At 40.6% G+C, this 18,790-nt stretch overlaps 1 protein-coding gene and 2 non-coding genes across 3 annotated transcripts; 1 reads left to right on the top strand and 2 right to left on the bottom strand.

Moving 5' to 3' along the window:
• Positions 1-2,943: 2,943 nt before the first annotated feature.
• Positions 2,944-18,092, top strand: prox3 (prospero homeobox 3). Its single transcript, XM_067579669.1, has 7 exons — positions 2,944-3,343; positions 5,588-5,680; positions 6,518-8,398; positions 8,547-8,653; positions 10,847-10,959; positions 11,776-11,881; positions 15,842-18,092. Exons 3-7 carry the CDS (start codon positions 6,520-6,522, stop codon positions 16,013-16,015), a joined length of 2,379 nt encoding a protein of 792 aa, XP_067435770.1. The 5' UTR covers positions 2,944-3,343; positions 5,588-5,680; positions 6,518-6,519; the 3' UTR covers positions 16,016-18,092.
• On the bottom strand, positions 9,876-9,949 carry trnai-aau (transfer RNA isoleucine (anticodon AAU)). Its single transcript has one exon. It is a non-coding gene; the product is annotated as a tRNA-Ile (tRNA).
• On the bottom strand, positions 12,710-12,783 carry trnai-aau (transfer RNA isoleucine (anticodon AAU)). Its single transcript has one exon. It is a non-coding gene; the product is annotated as a tRNA-Ile (tRNA).
• Positions 18,093-18,790: the final 698 nt, after the last annotated feature.

The following is an 18,790-nucleotide window of genomic DNA, read 5'->3' as shown; positions in this document are numbered from 1 at the left end:
TTGAAATTAAATAAAAACTGAACACTAGTAATCCAAAGTGAACCGCAAAGAAAAATGTGAAAAGCAAAAACGGTACCACATAGAAAAACATTACAACAATATCTAGTTCAGTTTGTTTAAAGCTGCATCCATTCATTCTTTTGGCCATTTGCAGGCAGTGGAACAAGCTATAAACACAACACTGACAAATTATTACCTTGTAAAGTTTTTACAGCAAACATGTTGACAAGCCTATTAACACAAAGCAAAATTCATTTGGAGTCACGTTTCTGGCCACCTGATGAATCTAATTCCCGATATTCACTCACTTTTAGCTCTGTTTTGGTCTCCACCACCTCCTGAGGGAAATTTTGGGCTCTTCAGCTGCTAAACGCTCCACTATGTTCACCAGCCAGTCGCTAACTTCAGCTAGTCTCTTTGCTGTTTGGTTTTTTCAATGAAAACAGCTTCCATGTGAGCCAGGAAACCAAAACAATGAGCTAAAAGAGGCTACAACGCTCCATAGAGCTTAGGGGACCTGCAGAGTTGGTTGATAATTCTGTGTGGGTTCGTTCCTGTGAACGACCCCTTTCACTTTACTCAAAGCCATTTGACCTCATGTTGACATAAAAATATTGATTAATGCAACTTTAATGAGGTTTTTATGTGTCACACTGTCACGTCATAAATGTATCTGACTTTGTTGTTTCCTTTTTATCACCGTTGTCAGTGGCTTTGCTGTATTGTGCTTGTCTTTCTTCTTCAACTTTCCACCCTTTTCTCCTCTTTCTCTCCTTATTTCCCTATCCCCCATCTCTCTCTCTCTCTCTTCTCTGGCCTCCCCAGTTCTACTCCTTTTCCTTCCCTGCACCCCTCCTGACTTTTTATTCTCTCCTCTCTTTCTCCTCTCCCTCTTTCAACTCCTCTCTCCTCTCTGCTTTTGCTATCCGCTCTTACCCCCCCTCCCACGCAATCCCTCTTTCTCTCCCCATCACCCTCTCCCTGTAAGTAAATCAATGAACATACACTTTATGCCATGTATTGATCCTTTTCATATCTATCTGTCCTCACCCCCTCCTGTTCTTGCCCTCTCAGTTTCTCACTCTACTCTCTCCCCCATCCTTTTTGTCGCCCCTTTCTGTCTACTCTTTGAATTCATAAGCTCTTTTTCCCCCAATTCTTTCTCTCTCTCTCTCTCTCTGTCAGTCCCTTTCTCTTTATATCTCTCGCTCTGGGATGTCCTATTTATATGGCTGGCACCTTCATGCTTGTACTGGAGTATGTGTGTGTGTGTGTGTGTGTGTGTGTGTGTGTGTATGAGTGAGAGAGAGGGTGTTTGAGTGGTTAACATAATATGAGCCCTCAGAGAGATGACGTTCTCTCACTCACACACTCACACACAATTTTAGGCTTTTCGGTAGGCTTTCTGTGAACAATTTGTGCTTTTTAGTATTCTCCTGCTTGTGCCGCAGATCCATCTATCAATTGCATTCTCCCACTCTGCCTCTGTGTCCAATACACACTCAAATACACACCTTTGTGGCTCGGCCGCCTTCCTAGAATGACAAAAACCTGGTATTATCTTTTGTTATTTATTATTGCAGATGGAGCCATCATTTCATGACCTCGCCATCTCTCGCCCTCCTCCCTCTGCATGTTTTTATTTGTTCAGACCTCTCTCACTGTCTCTCTTTCCTGCCCTCTCCTCTTCTCTGCATGTTTATGTTTATTCAGACACATCTCTCTCTTTTTCTGTTCGTCCCCCCCCCACACCCCACACCCCACCCCGTACCCGTGTGTCCAGCTTTTGTTACCAGCCTCGTTTCCATAACAACTGTGACCTTTCAGTCAGTGCCTAACCATTTTTAATCAGAAGAAGATGAGATGAGGGAGTGAATTGGGAAGGGGAAGGTTAGTGATGCATTGGATGGGAAGGGGAAAAAAATGCTCTGCAAAAAGAGATAAAAGGAGGAAGCAACAGAATAAAATTAGGAATGAAAATTGGCCCTGGTCTCATGTTGGAGAACAGTTCAGAGGCGGGTTTAGGTGGGCAACATCCTCACTTCCCCAGCAACAGGTAACAAAGTGCTGCTCAAGGTCAAGCATCTACTTTAATGTTTTCCTGGAAACAGGATGTTCCTGCATGATTAAAACGACAAGGTTGAAGCAAATCATTAGAGACAGTTTAAAAAAACAGTGCTGAAAGGCTGTGATGATGGGTGCTTTTCTTCTTTTGCCTCCAAATATTAAACCTTATAATACTTAATTATAATCAGCTCAGGATTACTCTTCTGCCAAACTCTGGTTACATTACATTATCATCAAATATTTAGTCACACTGTTTATTTGAAGCCAGTGTAGTTTTGTTAGGTTTAGACCTTAATCTAATCTTTTCTCTTAGTATCACACATATTTGACTTCCATCATTTGTTTTACATTATTAAAATCCGATAAACTGTTTGGGAACAGATTATTTCTACGATATGTGATTTATGTGAAATATAGAGTTTCTACAAAAACACTTGTAAAGATACAATAATTGCCCGTTGTAGTTTCTGTGCTTGGTCTCAAAGAAAATTCCTGTGATGAGATAAAACTGTTAATGAGTGACCACCTGAGTTTCAATTGCCTTTACGCTAGGTGAGAATACGCTGCCGTAAATCTGTGACTCCTCTGCCAGGTGTTGACAGATGCCCGGTCAAGGTGCTCTACACATCTGTGGGTGTGTCTGTATGATGAGAACTAGTAGCCATCTCCAACAAACTGTTGATATCATGATTATTAAAAAATGAAAAATGTAGGCCAATTGCATTAATTTGAAACAAATTAAAAGTAGCTAATCGGTTGTGTCTTTTGAATATTAAAACCAGCAGATTTTGTGTGTGTGTGTTTGTGTGTGTGTGCGTGTGTGTTTGTTTGTGTGTGTGTGCATGTGCGTGTGAGTGTGCACAAACTGGGGGTCATTCCAACATGGGAGGGACCGGACCGTCAAGTGGGCAGCTCTCGAGCCCGCCTGCCCGCCCACCGCGCGCCACTCCACACCGGGAGCAGCGCGTGAGGATGATGCCAGCCAGAGATAGATGGATTGGCGAGGGAGGAAAAAAACATGCACACAACTAGAGCAAAGAGGAGGCGGCTAATAACAGAGTGAAACAGTGAGAGTTACGGAACAAAGGACAAATAAAGAGGAAAGGGGAACGCCGGAAACCCGCTGCTGGCTGGTGTCTTTCTGGCTGCACCTCTGTCAGAGGCCCGTCCGGTGCCAGCTGAAGACAGTCGACCGAGGCAGAGCGCACAGGAACGGCCACTGGAGTGGAAAGCTCCGCTGAACGGACACCGCTGGAGCTCTTCTCTGTGACTGAAAGTGAGTACATTTTTAAGAAAAACTTCAAACACAACATAAGCTAATGTTTAAAAAAAAAAAAGAAAATCACGCTTAGTTCGCCAGGAGAGTCAGTGTCAGCTGTACTGGTCTATCTGTGTGTTTATTTTTTTTCATACTGCGACATTAGTCCACCGCTGCCAATTAGTCACAGGACAAACACACACACACACACGCGCACGCACACGCACACACACACAGACACACACACACACACACACACATACACACATACACACACACACACTCTGACAGCTCGTGCGTCAGAATGGCCAAAGCGGATTTCTCTCGCGTGGCAGAACCGGCAGATGTTGCCACGCGGAGGCTTCAAACATAAGCTTCAAACATTATATAAATTATTTAAAGTAGCTATTTACACCAACATAGACAGATAAATAAAAAGAAAAGAAAAGGCCCAAACAAACTAAAATAACTGACCCAATTAATGTATGAAATATTTTGAACATTTGAAACATATAGAGGATGTAAACTGCACACCTGTGTGAAATTGTTTTTTTTTTTTAATTTTACATCTAGATTAGAATTTCCAAATATATATTGTATTGACATTTGATACCAGTAAATTGCATGCACCTTGTTAAGTATGTATTCCCTTTCCTGTCAGTGTTCCCAGACACAGCCACAGCACTTCAAGTGCACCGTTTTTAAGTCTAATCTAATGGTTAATAGCTTTCATTTTCATTGCTCAGTATTCATATTTTGTGCAGCTTTCCGCTGGCTTTGAAAAGCTAATCTGTCCCTGATATAAGCGCATTGGCTTGCTTGCCATCTGGGCTGTATTATAGTAGCGAGGAGAGGGCATTTGAATAATTGATATTTAGCTATTTATAGGAGGATTATTCTATTCATGTTGCACCAGGGGACCTCTGCACTGGTCTGTCTGTCTGTCTGTCTATCTATCTATCTATCTATCTATCTATCTATCTATCTATCTATCTACCTATCTATCTAATGGCGACCAGTGACAATCAATAGGTCAAAAATTTTAAATACTGTCTGTGTGTGTGTGTATGTGTGTGTGTGTTCACATTTTCTGTATTTTCTGTATCTCTCTCAGTCTGTCTTTACATCTGTCCATTTATCATCCGTCCATCTTTCTGTTCAGTGAGTGGTAGTGTATCCATCTGAAGTGGATTAGGGGTGTTATCAAAGCTAAGTAGGACTACTGTTCACACACACTTTCACATATATGCGCGCGCACACACACACACACACGCGCGCACACACACACACACACACACACATACACACACACACACACACACACACACACACACACACACGGACACATACGTACATAGTGCTCTCACTCCATTTCACTCCCCAAGGACCATTGACCATTGTTAGCCCTCTCTCAAGCCTCTTTCACTTTTGTGTGAATCTGTATGTGTGTGTGAGAGAGTGTGTTTGACGGTAAACACTCTGATCAAACAGTGCTTAACAAGCTGCCTGAACTGATAACAGAGAGAGGAGAGGAAGAGAGGATGAGAGAGGGATAGAGAGGAAGGAAAAAAGGGAAGGGGGCATTGGGAGGGAGAGGAGGTTACATAGTGAAAAAAAGGAATGGGGATGTGTGTTTTTGATCTTGATTAAATAGCAAAATGTACTGTTATTCATAAGCCCGGTGTTCACTATTCTTCACTTTTACCAGCTTTTCCAGGTATTGTGGAGAGGCCATGCAGAATACAGATTTAAAAAATAACTCAAGCTATATACTGTTCCAGCTAGTTATAAAGGGAAAGCCATTTTTCACCACTGTTTTGTTATTTTTACATATGCCAACATCCACGTTCAAATACAGTTATCTCCCTCCGTTTTGTCACATGTGTTTTATGACATTTGTGCTTTCATATGACAGTAAACATTCGAGAGCAACAGGAAAAAGATAGCATGAAGAGAGGCGGGTGATATGTGACAAAGATCATGAGCCAGATGTTAACCCACTGCACCAGCAGCACATAGCCTGGTCCCTGGCGTGTTGACTCGCCTTGACTCCCTCTTTCTCCATGTCTTCCATCGGGTTTTAGTCAGAGCTGTCTGCTGTTTCCTCATATGACACATTAGAAGGCCATGGAGGAGAATATCAACCCTTTGAACAGCTGTTAGGACTTTAGGAATTCAAATTATTTAGGAATTCAGCTCTTCTTCATGTCGCTGCACTTACTCTCTTCTACACTCTTACAAAGTATCCTTATATTTTTGCAGTTCTGTGCGAGGACAGTGCAGCTCATTCTTATCACAATCAAAGTGGAAGAGTCTGTGTCCTGTTATAGACCGGTGGCCTGTTTTGTTGTCAAGGTAAGCTGAAGTCATGTGCTTGTTACATCATGATGTGCATCTATTCATTTGCCAACATGGTTTAGTTATGAATGCTGGACATAAACATCATGTGACCTTACTTCTAAGTGATGGATAACATGGCACTTAGGTGTAGAAACCAACTGAAAGGGTCAATTCACCAAAATTACAAAAATATATATTATCTAATTCACATTTTTAGAAGTATCTAGCCAATACTTTTTGCTCACAGATTTTGAGATATCCCTCTTTGAGGTTTTGGCCTCCACCCCAATGCAATGGAGGTGTTTGTGGTGTTCACATCATTGAAAATGCAATGTAACGTAAGGAAATTCAAAAAAGCAGCATCTCTCAGATTCCTGTGTTACTGGATAAAACAAAAAAAACATGAAATCCACAGTTTTTATACAGACTATTTCTTTGGTAGAAACTGTTGCCAGAACTTACTCAGAATAACAGACACTGTCTTTTTGAAGAGACGGATTGCTGTTGATTTTTTTTTAAATGCTAATTTTTAAATATTTGAGACAAATTCTATTCATCTTCATTATACTGGGGAGGCAGCAGAAATCTAGAGATGGACATCTCAACAGCAAACAAAACCAAAACTATCTGCAGGGCTGGATACCACTAAGTGATAAAATACGTAGTTTTTTTTTAATTTGGCTGCATTGACCCTTTAATAGTGCTTAAATGTAGGACCTTGAACCAAGCATTGAGAATGTATTGTTAGTGATGTTTTCACTCTATTCCACCTGCTGCCTGTGCAAAACAACACAAACTTCAGCAATTTTAATCATTACTCTCTCTCTCTCTCTCTCTCCGTCTCTTTTGCAGTGATGGATTCCCCCACTGATCTTTTCGATGAGTCCTCTCCCCAGATACACACATTTGCCCCCCCTCTCTGCTCCACAGATGTGTCTGGAGTTCATCCTCAGCCAAGTGCAGGTCGCCCACCTCCGACCTTCAGACCCCCTGGCTTTCCCCTCATCCACCACCTCCTCCAGCCAGGTGGAGCCCCCAGGAGGACTGGAGGGCAACTCCACACACATAATGCAAACCTCAGCATGCACAGACATCAGGAAGACAGAAATGTGGATGAAGATGGAGGAGAGGGGGATGCAGGGGTGGAGCAAGGGACGGAAGGAGGTGAGGAGGGAGTTATGGAGGGAGAGGACAACTTGTTGGGGGTTAAGAAGAGGCACAGTGATGCCGCCCTTGCGGCTGAGTGGAGTCAAGACGTCTTGAGAGTGAAGAGGATGAAGCTAGAGAGTCGACGGAGAGATGGAGAGACAGAGGAGGGAGGCAGGAAGCGTGAGGGAGGGAGGGAGGGGAGGAGACGAGAGAGAGAGGAGCTGAAAGAGCAGTTGGAGGAGGCAAGAGAGAGACTGCAGGCCCTGCAGGAGAAAGTATGGAGGGCTTTTGGGGAAAAACACATGGCAGAGGAGGAGAAGAAAGGGAGGTGCAGAAATGGAAACAGAGGAGGAGGAGATGGGGGAGAAGGAGATGTAGGGATGATAGAGGATGAGGACATTGCAGAAGGGATGTATGATGAAGAGGACATTGATGGGGGAGAGATGGAAAAGGAATCTTTCTCCCTTCTCTCCACTTCCCCTTTTGACAACTTCCACAACCACAAACGAAGAGAGGAGCAGCAAAAAGACAGAGAAGGGAGGTTGGAGAGAGGGAGAGGAGGAGGGTTGCACTTGGAGGGCGTGATGGAGGGAGTGGGGTTGTGGTTGGATTGCGGCGGGCTGGTGAGAGGAGACTGGGATGGAGGGATAGAAGACGAGGGCGAGGAGGGAGGGCAGAAGTTTGCTCAGGCGCTGAAGCTGGAGCTGGGCAGCGCTGTGGCCCGAGTCATCGACCGTGTCCTCCGCCTTTACACCGAAACATCAGATTTCACTCCTTCCTCTCCTCCCGCCGCCATCTCTTTCCTCCCGTCGGACACGGGAAACGACGGAGGGAGGGAGAGGGGGATGTGGATGGGACTATTAACAAGAGGAAGAGGAGAGGAAAAGATGAGAGGTAAGGAGGAGAAGATGGGAGGGCAGGATGGAGAAAGAGAGAAGCAGTTCCAGAAAATGAGCAACGGAAGCGGCTTGCCTCCTGAACAGCCACACCGCGCTGAACAATCAGATCTTGCGATGCCACTGGTTGTTCAAAGGTCACCTGACATACGAAAGGCCCACTCACTCCTCGGCCCGCCTCTCTCTACTCACCTGAATCCCTCTCACCCGAACTTCTCTCTGCATCACCCCTCTCTGCCACGTCCTCCTCCTCTTTCTCACCCTCCCCTTTTACCGCCAGCTTCACAATCCAAGGACCCCTCCGCTTCCTTCCACCCATCCTCATCCTCCTCTTCTTCCTCCTCATCTTCCTTCCCCGCGCCTCCCCCTCCTCCTCCTCCCCCTCCCCCTCCACTCCCTCTCCCGCTCCTCCACTACTCCATGCAGCAGCTCTTCTCCCGCTCTCTCCATCACCCTCAGCTCCCCCACCTACCCCCGTCGCGCAAGGACTATCTGAACTCTGACCCTTTCTTGGAGTTCTCGTCTCACCCTTCCTTCCCCCCACTCCCCCTGCTCGGTCACCTGGACCCCTCCCTTGCACGCCACGCTCACGGAGGAAGAGAGAGGGAGAGGGGGATGAGGGGAGATGGTGGGATGAGAGGAGGGGGAGGGATGGACGGAGGAGAGCTCTACCTGACAGCTGGGGGAATATCCTTTTGTCAGTAAGGAGGGAGGAATGAGGGAGATGTGTGTGTGTGCTTGTGTGTGTGTGTGTGTGTGTGTGTGTGTGTGTGTGTGTGTGTGTGTGTGTGTGTGTGTGTGTAACGTGTATTGCCTTAACTGACCTCATGTATACACCCAGGAGGGCTTGTCTCCCTGTCACTTGAAGAAAGCCAAGCTCATGTTCTTCTACGCACGCTATCCCAGCTCCAACACACTCAAGACGTACTTCCCTGATGTCAAGGTGTGTGTACCCCATCACAGTGATGGATCAAGGTTTTGCCCAATATTGAACAATGTTAAATTCAAAGCCATGTTTTAAGTTTTACCATTAGGCTAGTCATATGTACTGAGTGCTTTCTTCTTGTTTCAGTATAAAGGGTCAAGGGGAAGGGTTTGTGGCTGGACTAAAACTGGATATTAGAGGAACACAATGATATCAAGATATGAGAATAATTAAAATCTGACAACAATATGTCAGTCAATGTTTATTTTTTACATGATCAAATGGATCAAACAAATGATTTATGCATTATTTTGATGAAATGATATCATGGAAAGGGTCACTCAAAGTTGGTCATTAAAAAGTGAAAGATATACTAATGTAGGATGTTTTACAGTTGGATATTACATTTACTATTAAAAGATGACAGTAGCTATAAATATGAAAATATTGCAAACTTTTAACCAGTGCAAAGATACAGTAAGAGGAAAACTGAAAATTTTGTGCACACTATGCTGTATATCCATAACCAAAGCATGACTGAAGAAATATCCCAACTCTTGCTCACGCTCATCCCCAGGTAATCAACTTTTAGTGTTCATTAATTACAGTCAAATGGATTGAGGTTCATCTGGGGTTTACTGAGACATTCAGTGGTGGAAGAAGTATTCAGGTATTTTATTTAAGTAAAAGTAGTGATAACACAATTTAAAAATAATCTGTTACAGGTGAAAGTTCTGCATTGAAAATTTTACGTAAAGGTACAGAAGTCTATCAACAAAATGTACTTAAATTATTATTAACAGTAAAAGTACCGGCTGTCAGTGTTATATATCTTACTGTAGGATTATTACTGATCTGTACACACATAAGCAGGATTTTCATGCAGCAGCTGGCTGCAGTAGATTTAATTTTACCCATTTAATATACTGTTGAGTGGTTTAATTTATTTTATAACAATACATTGTATTGTATATTGTTATTATAGGCTGTATTTCAAAAACCCTTACCTGTAAAGTCTCCCTCTGAAATGCAGTGGAGTAAAAGTATGGAGCAGCGTAATTTTACTGAAATAAAGTACAAGTACTTCAGAATTGTATGTATGTACGTGACAGTTATGGGAAATTGTGTTTTGCCAGTCATGTGATGCTTTGGGAACAGTGTGTAGTTTCTGTAATTCATTTGATCTGGAGAAGTGCGCAATTTGAAGTTGCAGACGCTTGTTGTGCTCTCAAAAGCACCGTGGCCCGTACGGGGATCGAACCCGCGACCTTGGCGTTATTAGCACCACGCTCTAACCAACTGAGCTAACCGGCCATGCTGCACTTGATACCAGACAGTTATTTTACCGATAATCGGTCTGGTATGTGGTTCATGGTATAAATTGTTGTTTTCCAATCATAGTTCGCGGTTAGTGAATGCAACGTATTCGGTAATGTCATGGTGTCATGGCGATGTGCGCAATTTCAGATGTCCAAGAGTCGATGGTAAATTAATGCAGCCCATGTGGGGATGTAACGCACTACACTGACGTTATTAGCTCCATGCTCTAACCAGCTGAGCTAACAAGTCATATTTAATAATTCCAAATGGAGGATTATTATGATATTTGGTTTAAATCACAGAAATGATGATTTCGGGAATTTGTGTTATTCCTCTCACTGAAACTGGCTCAGATGGATTAAGCCCTCTTTATCAATAATGAACCTTAATATGATGTTATATAATTACTTAAATGTGGTTATTAAAGAGTTCTGATCACACAAAACAACATAGTTAAACAAAAAACTTTACTATCACCATCATAGATAGCAATCACTGTACATAACTGTATATGACCGTAAATTCTGAACACTAAAGTTAACTTACTTTATAAAGTCATTATAAATGATAAACATCAGTAATGCAAACAACAAAAATACACTGAAGTGTAAGAAAATAATGGTCATATATACGTAAAATGTAGTCCACAACCAGAGAAAAAAAAGTTTCTAACATGTATTATTATGAATATTACCGAGGGATAAAAAAACAAAATGTTCCATTATGAGTCACCAAAACATTGTCTCTCTTTCGGTAAAACACAGGGTAAAGCTCTTAATTAAGTTAAAGTAGTCATAGTAAATGCTCAATTAAATCATCTAATAAGCTGCACTGTCTCGCTGTCCTCACCTGCTCACTTCCTGTCCTGCTGTTTTCATATCCATTGTCTAGTTCAACCGCTGTGTGACCTCCCAGATGATTAAATGGTTCAGCAACTTCAGAGAGTTCTTCTACATCCAGATGGAGCGCTTTGCACGACAGGCTGTCCGCGAGGCTCTCATCCGGTCAGTTTGGGTTTGCACTGGTTCATGTTTAACTCATTTGCTACAAAACTTGCCATGTTTGACATGGTTTTTATAGGAGCTTATAGGAAGTTCGCGCGCATTTCTTACATTTGCTGCGTTGTGTTTGATTCATGCATTAGAGGCTGTGCATATGTTGTCTTGCAGATTTGGTCATTTGCAGAAATAATAACAAATTGCAGATTCATTACATAACTGGTGTTGTGATCCAGATTTTCCTATTTATGCAGCAGCTTGAAGCATCGTGGTTTCCTCCCTCTCAGTTCTTTTATAATCAAATTAGCTGCTGGTACTTAAAAACAGTTCATATTTTCCATTTTAACTGTAGTATTTTTTATATTGCCTGAAATGTTTAATAAGATGGAAAAGTAGTGATGCTTGCTACAAACAGATTTGAGATCATATATTGTCTTAAGTGTGCATTTACAGAAATGACATATTTTCTGGCAATTATTAGATCTATTTATTACTACCAATAATACTACTTGTGTCTAAAACTTAGCAGGTACTGGGTTAGTTTTACAACGTGGATGTATGTATTAAGTCCATGAATATTTCATTCCAAGTGGTCAAAAATTGCCCCCTGTATGCATTGTGCAGCCTCTGGATTATTATGGATGAAACGAATACCCCTTTTATTCTTACTGGACATCATACAAGGCTAGAACATGTTCAAGAGATTAACTGTCAAAAATAAATACTAATCAGTTCTAAATGCTACAAATAAATACTATTGACAGCAGGCCCTTTGCAGTAGTTGAATTAAAATGAATCTTTTTGTCTGTCTGTGTGACCCAGGGATGGTGCACCTCGTCTGGGCAGAGAGAGTCAGCTGCGAGTGGGTCGAGACACAGAGCTTTATCGCATCCTGAACATGCACTATAATAAAAGTAACGTCTACCAGGTAAGGAGGGTGTGAATATTCAGTAAAGTCTGTTTTGAACTATAGCTTTCGGTTTGCTAATTGTATAACTGTATACAGTACTTGGGTGGATATTGCAATCCCTTATAGTGCTATCTCTCTCTCTCTCTCTCTCTCTCTCTCTCTCTATGTGTATATATATAAATATCAATATATATATCAATATCAATATCAATATATATATATATATATATATATATATATATATATATATATGGACTGGGAACCTTCAGTCTAATGGGCTCCAGGTTTTGTTATTGGCATTATGGCTGAGCATTTTTTGTAAACACAGGAGCATCCCAAGGTTACATATATGTTTTATCATCAATATTGTATAATATATACAATAACATGCAAATAGGATGTACATCTAAAACTCTGCCTGCTCTCTGTGATGACATGGCCTTGGTTGCTCCGGTGCAGGATGACCTGTGCTCTGTCAGATAGAGAGCTGTTGTATATTCATCATGTGAAATAGCTGATGAGCTGATGTCAGGACAATGCTTTGGTAATTACTGTAATACCAACATGATGGAGAAGCAGGTAATCAGTTGTATTGTGTTTTAATGATTTGGTGCACTTGCATGTGTGAGGATGGAGGCGCTATTGAGGATAAACAGTATGTGCAAATGGAGGGGAAGGTTCTCTTGTTCTGCAAGGGTAGGGATTGTGCTAAGTGAGTGTATCTTTAAATAGCAGCTGAGACCTTTCAAATGCAGTACATGTTCTATACATACAAATCTGTACACATTTGCTTGAGATGACGAGTGTTCTGTTATACTTCTTCTGAATTGAGCCCCAAAACTTCTTTGGCCCGTACGGGGATCGAACCCGCGACCTTGGCGTTATTAGCACCACGCTCTAACCAACTGAGCTAACCGGCCATGGATGTCCCCAGTAAGCTGCTAATACAATGTCAGTTGGGTCATCAAGGGAATCTTAGACCTGTATCAATAGTTTAAACTGATAGGACTAAAAGAGATCTCTGTATGTCCATGTATATGTATTTACTGGCCATGTTTTGATTCTTCTTCATTTTGTTTCAAGATGCCACATTGAGAAGTCCAACTGACCTAACTGGCTTTGTTGATAACATACTATCATAATATTGGATGGAAATTCTGTGACATGAAGGGCGATAATGTCGTTTCTTTGTTTATATTACAACAAATTTTAATTATCAAATTAGTTATCAAATGTACTCTTCTGCTTAGGGTGACCAGAGTCCCCGAAAAATTCAGGACAGTCCCAGATTATGAGCAGTTGTCCGAATCCCAAAGCCTGAATCCTGTCCTGTTTGTCCCGAAAATCAACTGTTAAGATAATAGTACAGTTGTAGATATGAATGAACAAGCTAGAATGATGTATGGCTGTGAGACTCGACTTGGTGACACAATATTAGTGAAAAATGCTGCAATGAACGTATTGTGTCTTTTGGAGCGTTGCCAAATTGTCATGAATAATTAATAACATAACGAGCTGCTGCTAACACCAGGATAAAATGAAGAAGACTCTAAATTCAAATGAGAGAACCCTTTCATTAAATTATCAATTAGTTTACATGAATTAGCAGCTCAATAGATTTTTTTACTCTCTGAATCAGTGAAAATATTCTGATCAAATCACTTATATAGGCTATAATTCCTGCTTTTAGTTATTACATGTCCTGTTTGTTTTTGTAAAATATGTAAGAGTATTATTGATGTGTTTTTACTTGGCTATTGCACTGATTAGGCTATCATAAATAACAGATTGTTGATGTCACTCGACCTGTTTTAAAGCAGATGATTGAGAGTGCAGCCGCCACTGTGGGAGGAATTTGTGATAAAAATATCTAAAAAATGTGTTTGTAAGCTCCCACAGCTTAATGACAATCTCAGCTGCTGAACAGACATTTAAAATGAATGTAACATACCTGTCACCATGCAAACATCATATCATCCTCAGAGCCAATCCATCTATCTCGCTGTTTTATCCATCTGTACAAATTGATCTTCATAATATTAATAACAAATGATCAGAGTTACAGTCTGATGTTACTCCAAATTATTCTTTACATTTGAATCCCTCTGACAGTTAAAATGAAGCCACTTGTTTGAATCATTGATTCAGTTGTTTCAACATGAAAATGTGAGAAAAAATGTGCTGTAAAATTTAAGTGAACTACGTATAAACATAGTGAGTCAACTGACTTGATTTGTTTCCAGTGAGGTATTATTGAGCTTATATAGTGCTTCTTTGAGGTAAACATTACTATTGCTGCTCTAGAAACAATATGTAGTTATTTTTGTAATATATATTACTTCCTGTTCTGAATCTTTTCTTTTTAAAAAAGAAAGAGAAGTTGCAGTCGTGAGGACAGAGGAAGTGTAGCTGCAGGCAGCAACGGAGAAGTAGTGATATGACAGATGCGATAGGCAGCGCACTGATGAAATGAATGAAATATCATGAATGTTACGTAACCGATAATGACTTGCACACTGTTACATACAGCACAGTCATTGTGTTTTTCCTAATGACAGACAGTTGACTTCACAAACAAAAATAATACATTTTAGCGATGAGTTTTGACTTTCACGTGTTTTACTGTTCGTTGACACTTAATGTAATGCACTGGAGGCTGAGCCCACCATGACCATGTGACCGCGCCCACCCCAACTCCCCTGTTCCGAATTTCACTCACTCTCATCTGCTCACCCTACTTCTGCTCAATTTCTGACTAAAACTAGATTTTTTTTTCCATTATGACAACATCTTGATTTTTCAATATTAGTGAGGTAGTTTCATATTAGGAGATGCCGGCTTGCATGAACTTCTCATTTTAAAAAGACAAGTTAGTATCATTAGTCTACATATTATTATAGTTTTATTTCATGCTTGGGATCAGATGTGCTGAGACTCTTTTATTTAGCATATTAAGCCTTTAACATGTGAGTCTGTACAGAAGAAACACATCTTGTAGGCTGAGGCACGCAGGTGAGTTATTGTGGCTAATTAGACCTCTGCTCAGGTTGAAGTTGGGTGGAGCTAAGTTGTGAGTTGATCTTTTTTTTACAGCACATATTTAGCAGGAAAAGGACAAGTGTGATAAATAACATTAATTATGGTCTTCTCAGGTCCCTGCCATTGTGCATGATGGCTCACTGGCATGGCTTTCTTTGGCAGCATCATTATTTAAGTTATTATTAAAACCTGTTGTTTAATCTATGCCTATCAAAAGGCCTATTTCATGAGGTTACCAAACTCCATGCAATGATGAAGGTCAAATCTAACAGGTGCAAAAAAAACAACAGGATAATCAGGGAAATATCTGTTACACACAATATATATTCTCAAACAGGTTCAATCAGGCAGGAGAAGTGACAACAGCAGTGTGATTGTACTGTAGGGGAAGTGCTGAACAGTTATCTTAACGTGCATTGTAATGTGCTTCCCATTTAGGCTATAAAACCTGTCACTGCTCAGTAAATCTCATTAAAAATGCAAAATCTCATCAATAGTATACAAACAAACAAATACAGATAAATGAAGCTTCTACCTATCACACACACACATACAATTCTTAGATTTAGTGTCCTCCAGAAGCTTTGACTTTTTGAATCTTTTTCCGTCATACTGACGTCATACTATGAAACTCTCTTATTATAATGACAAACGTTTCTTGTTATAACAAGAACATTTCAGTACAACAAGCGATGATTAAATTGCTAGTTACAGTTAGGATTTGAACTGGTTGTTGGTCATGTGACTTATGGATCTTATATTTTGCTTGTTTGGATTACACTAAATCTGATGGGTGACACAATTTCCAACATTCTACCCGGGTTTTGAAACTGTGGAGCCCATTTCCAAATCTGTCCAGAATTTTAAAAACTCTAAAAAAACTTAATTCTGCAGACCTGCAAGTATTTTATCCTTTGACACTCAGATTTCTGTCTGCAGGTCCCGGAGAGGTTCATCGAGGTGTCAGAGGTGGCTCTGAGGGAGTTTTACTCTGCCATTTGGACTGGGAGAGACAGCGACCCCTGCTGGAAGAAAGGAATATATAAAATCATCTGTAAACTTGATAGTCCTGTACCAGATGCCTTCAGACTGCCCGGTTGTCCTGTCGGCTGACGTCAAACCGCTTTCATCTGGTACATGTACACGAATGCATGCACGCATACATTCTTACTGAAGAGAACATACAAACGTATACCATTACAGACTGTGAGAAACTGGTCTGACGACATCTGATTCTACAATTTGGTTGATTCATAATTCATCCACTTTCAAAAAAAAAAAGATTATTTAGGAAACTAAAATAATTTTGTTTGACAGTGTGCAGGGGAAGACATGTACAGGCTCAAATGGACACACACACACACACATACAGGGTCAATAGCAGACTGACACACTCAGTGCCATGATAAGAGTCTTGTGACTGCACTTATCGAAGAACGTGACCCTACCGTTGAATAAAAACGGACAGAGCAGAGACTTCTCTTTCGAAACATTCTTCAGCAGTATGTTGAAATCACAGTGCTGCTACAGAGGTCTGATAAAAGAAAAAAAAAATGGACTTGAATGGACTGGTGTGTTGCCATGGGATACTTACCGTTTCAGATGTGTCGTTTAAATTCCACACATCAATCATTCACATGAAAATATATACATTCCCTGCTAGTCCTCAATACTTACAAATAAAGCCACACTATGCATTCATTCAGTAATCAAATGGACTGCTGACAACTGTTTACTCAGCATGAACGCTGCAAAAGCACGAAGCAAATAGTGAACATTCAGATAGAATCCAGAACCTGAATACATACCAAGTCTCTCGGGGGTTATCTCTTTCTCTTTCCGCAGACAGCAATGCTCCAACACAGAGAGATTACAACCAACTTTCCATGCTTAATGTATTGTTCACGTTTTAATTTAAGTTATTTGCACATCAATGTAAAAATACATCAGTGTAAAAGATGTAATATACAGTACACACACACAGCCCAGCCGGGTCAGGAGCCAAATGGAAAATCAGCTTCCTGATGAACAAGAAATATTGCTGTGTAATCATTAATGATCTTGCACAAACAGCACCTTACATTCACACCTAAAAATTGAACGCTGCTCTCCGTCAGGGGTGCTCACAGTCAGACTTCTGCCTACGAAGACAAAGACAGAAAATCAAGTTGTAATTGTGGTTTGCTAGCCCTTAATTAAAATAGACTCTTACGCTGCTTTGTGTGTGTGTGTGTGTGTGTGTGCTGCTCTGGAGGGTGAAAACGACCTTTTTTTTTTTTTGTTAAGTACGCCTCACAGCTTTTACAGTTTAGACACAGTTATTTCTGCATAGCTGTGAGGATGCTTTCCAAATGTTTTCCCCCCCAAACAACACCGGGCTGTTTAAACTGTGTTTGAATTCATCATACATTGTTTTTTGTATCCATTACAGAAATCGGGCTTGAAAATGTTACGTTCAGTGCTAATTAATGTTACATAATGTAATTTGTTACAGTAAATTGTAGGATTTGAAAAAAAAAATGACGTTGCCCTTGTTTTAGAGAAACACCAGGACAGTGGTTTCAGTCAGTGGATTTGTTTTGCTTGTATATCCATTGTTCTGTTTAACATTAAATTATTATGGAGCTTTTTGTACATGATGGCACAATGTAATCGAAATGTAATTAAAATGCTGTTAAGAGGGACACTATATTGAATTTAAAATAGTAAAATTAATGTTTGGTTGTTTCCTTGATGTACTCTTGTTGATGAAATATTTACTTATGTTTTTGATTTCCTTTAATGTGATGCTAAACTAAATAGGCCGGTTGCACAATTAGTGTATATCTACATTTGTTTCCCAAACATATTGAAGCAACTTTCACTCTAAGCTGATCAGGCCGGCATTTATCTAAATCTGACAGTATTTTATCTGGAGGAAAGTTGGATTTCTGCTCCAGATAAAGATCTGCTCAGTCACAGCTGTGTCTGTGAAACCGAGCCCGTAAAGTAAACTAATTGTGACGTGTTTTCAACTGCATGTTTCCTATATTTGCATTTTGTATTGTAATGGCTTATGTTTCTCTCATTGCTTTTATTGGTCTCTCTTTTATATTGTACATATTGTATTCTTTAGATCCGTGCCTCATTCAAACTTTGGTGAATTTTGATGTTTAAACTTATCAGTGAATTAAAGTGATAACAGGCTTGAGTTACTGGGTCTGAATACATCTCACTCACACATACACACACACACACAAACACACACATACATGCTCTCTGGTGTTCACGTCCTGGTAGCCAACACTAATACCATCATACTTTAAGCCTTTAATCTAACAACACTACCACACAAACTCACACACATTCTCACTGGCACTAATATGTGGATGATGGCTTTGTAAGAGGCTCAGCGGAGGACTAACCACCTGAGACAGCACCACACACACACACACACACACACACACACACGCACAGTTTCTCTGGTATGCCAGCAATTTATCTAAACCACAGGGGTCTTCGAGATAAAGCTGCTGTGTTTTTTTGACCTACAAGTTTGTCCAACAAGTCTGGACCTGGTTAAACGAAGACACAGACTCTAGTTTTAGTTTGGTATGTTTAGGTAGGATGATGAGGTCACACTTGGTCAACAACAACAACAGAAATATAACAGTATATAAATGCAAATGTCCCCTAACTAACTTCTTTTTGGACTCTTTGTCTACTTTGTAGAATTAATACGGATGAATTTCAGCCATTCAAAATCAACATTTTCTTACATTTCTTACCTGCTATCTAGTTATTTGTGATTTATTTGATTATGTTCTGTAAAAATCTGAGATCTGTAAACACTTTGTGGCACTAATTCATTGCTTCACCCAACTTCAGTTTCAAAACTCACAGTTTTTC

This window comes from Thunnus thynnus, chromosome 22, assembly GCF_963924715.1.
Source record: "Thunnus thynnus chromosome 22, fThuThy2.1, whole genome shotgun sequence".
Classification (NCBI taxonomy): domain Eukaryota; kingdom Metazoa; phylum Chordata; class Actinopteri; order Scombriformes; family Scombridae; genus Thunnus; species Thunnus thynnus.
The sequence above is the reverse complement of the archived record's forward strand: the minus strand, read 5'-3'. Positions and strand labels throughout refer to the sequence as shown.

Coding starts and splice junctions, on each gene's coding strand:
- prox3 (XM_067579669.1), top strand. CDS start 6,520: ATGGATTCCCCCACTGATCTTTTCGATGAGTCCTCTCCCCAGATACAC. Junction 8,654..10,846: donor CGTACTTCCCTGATGTCAAG/GTGTGTGTACCC, acceptor TCCATTGTCTAG/TTCAACCGCTGTGTGACCTC. Junction 11,882..15,841: donor ATAAAAGTAACGTCTACCAG/GTAAGGAGGGTG, acceptor TTCTGTCTGCAG/GTCCCGGAGAGGTTCATCGA.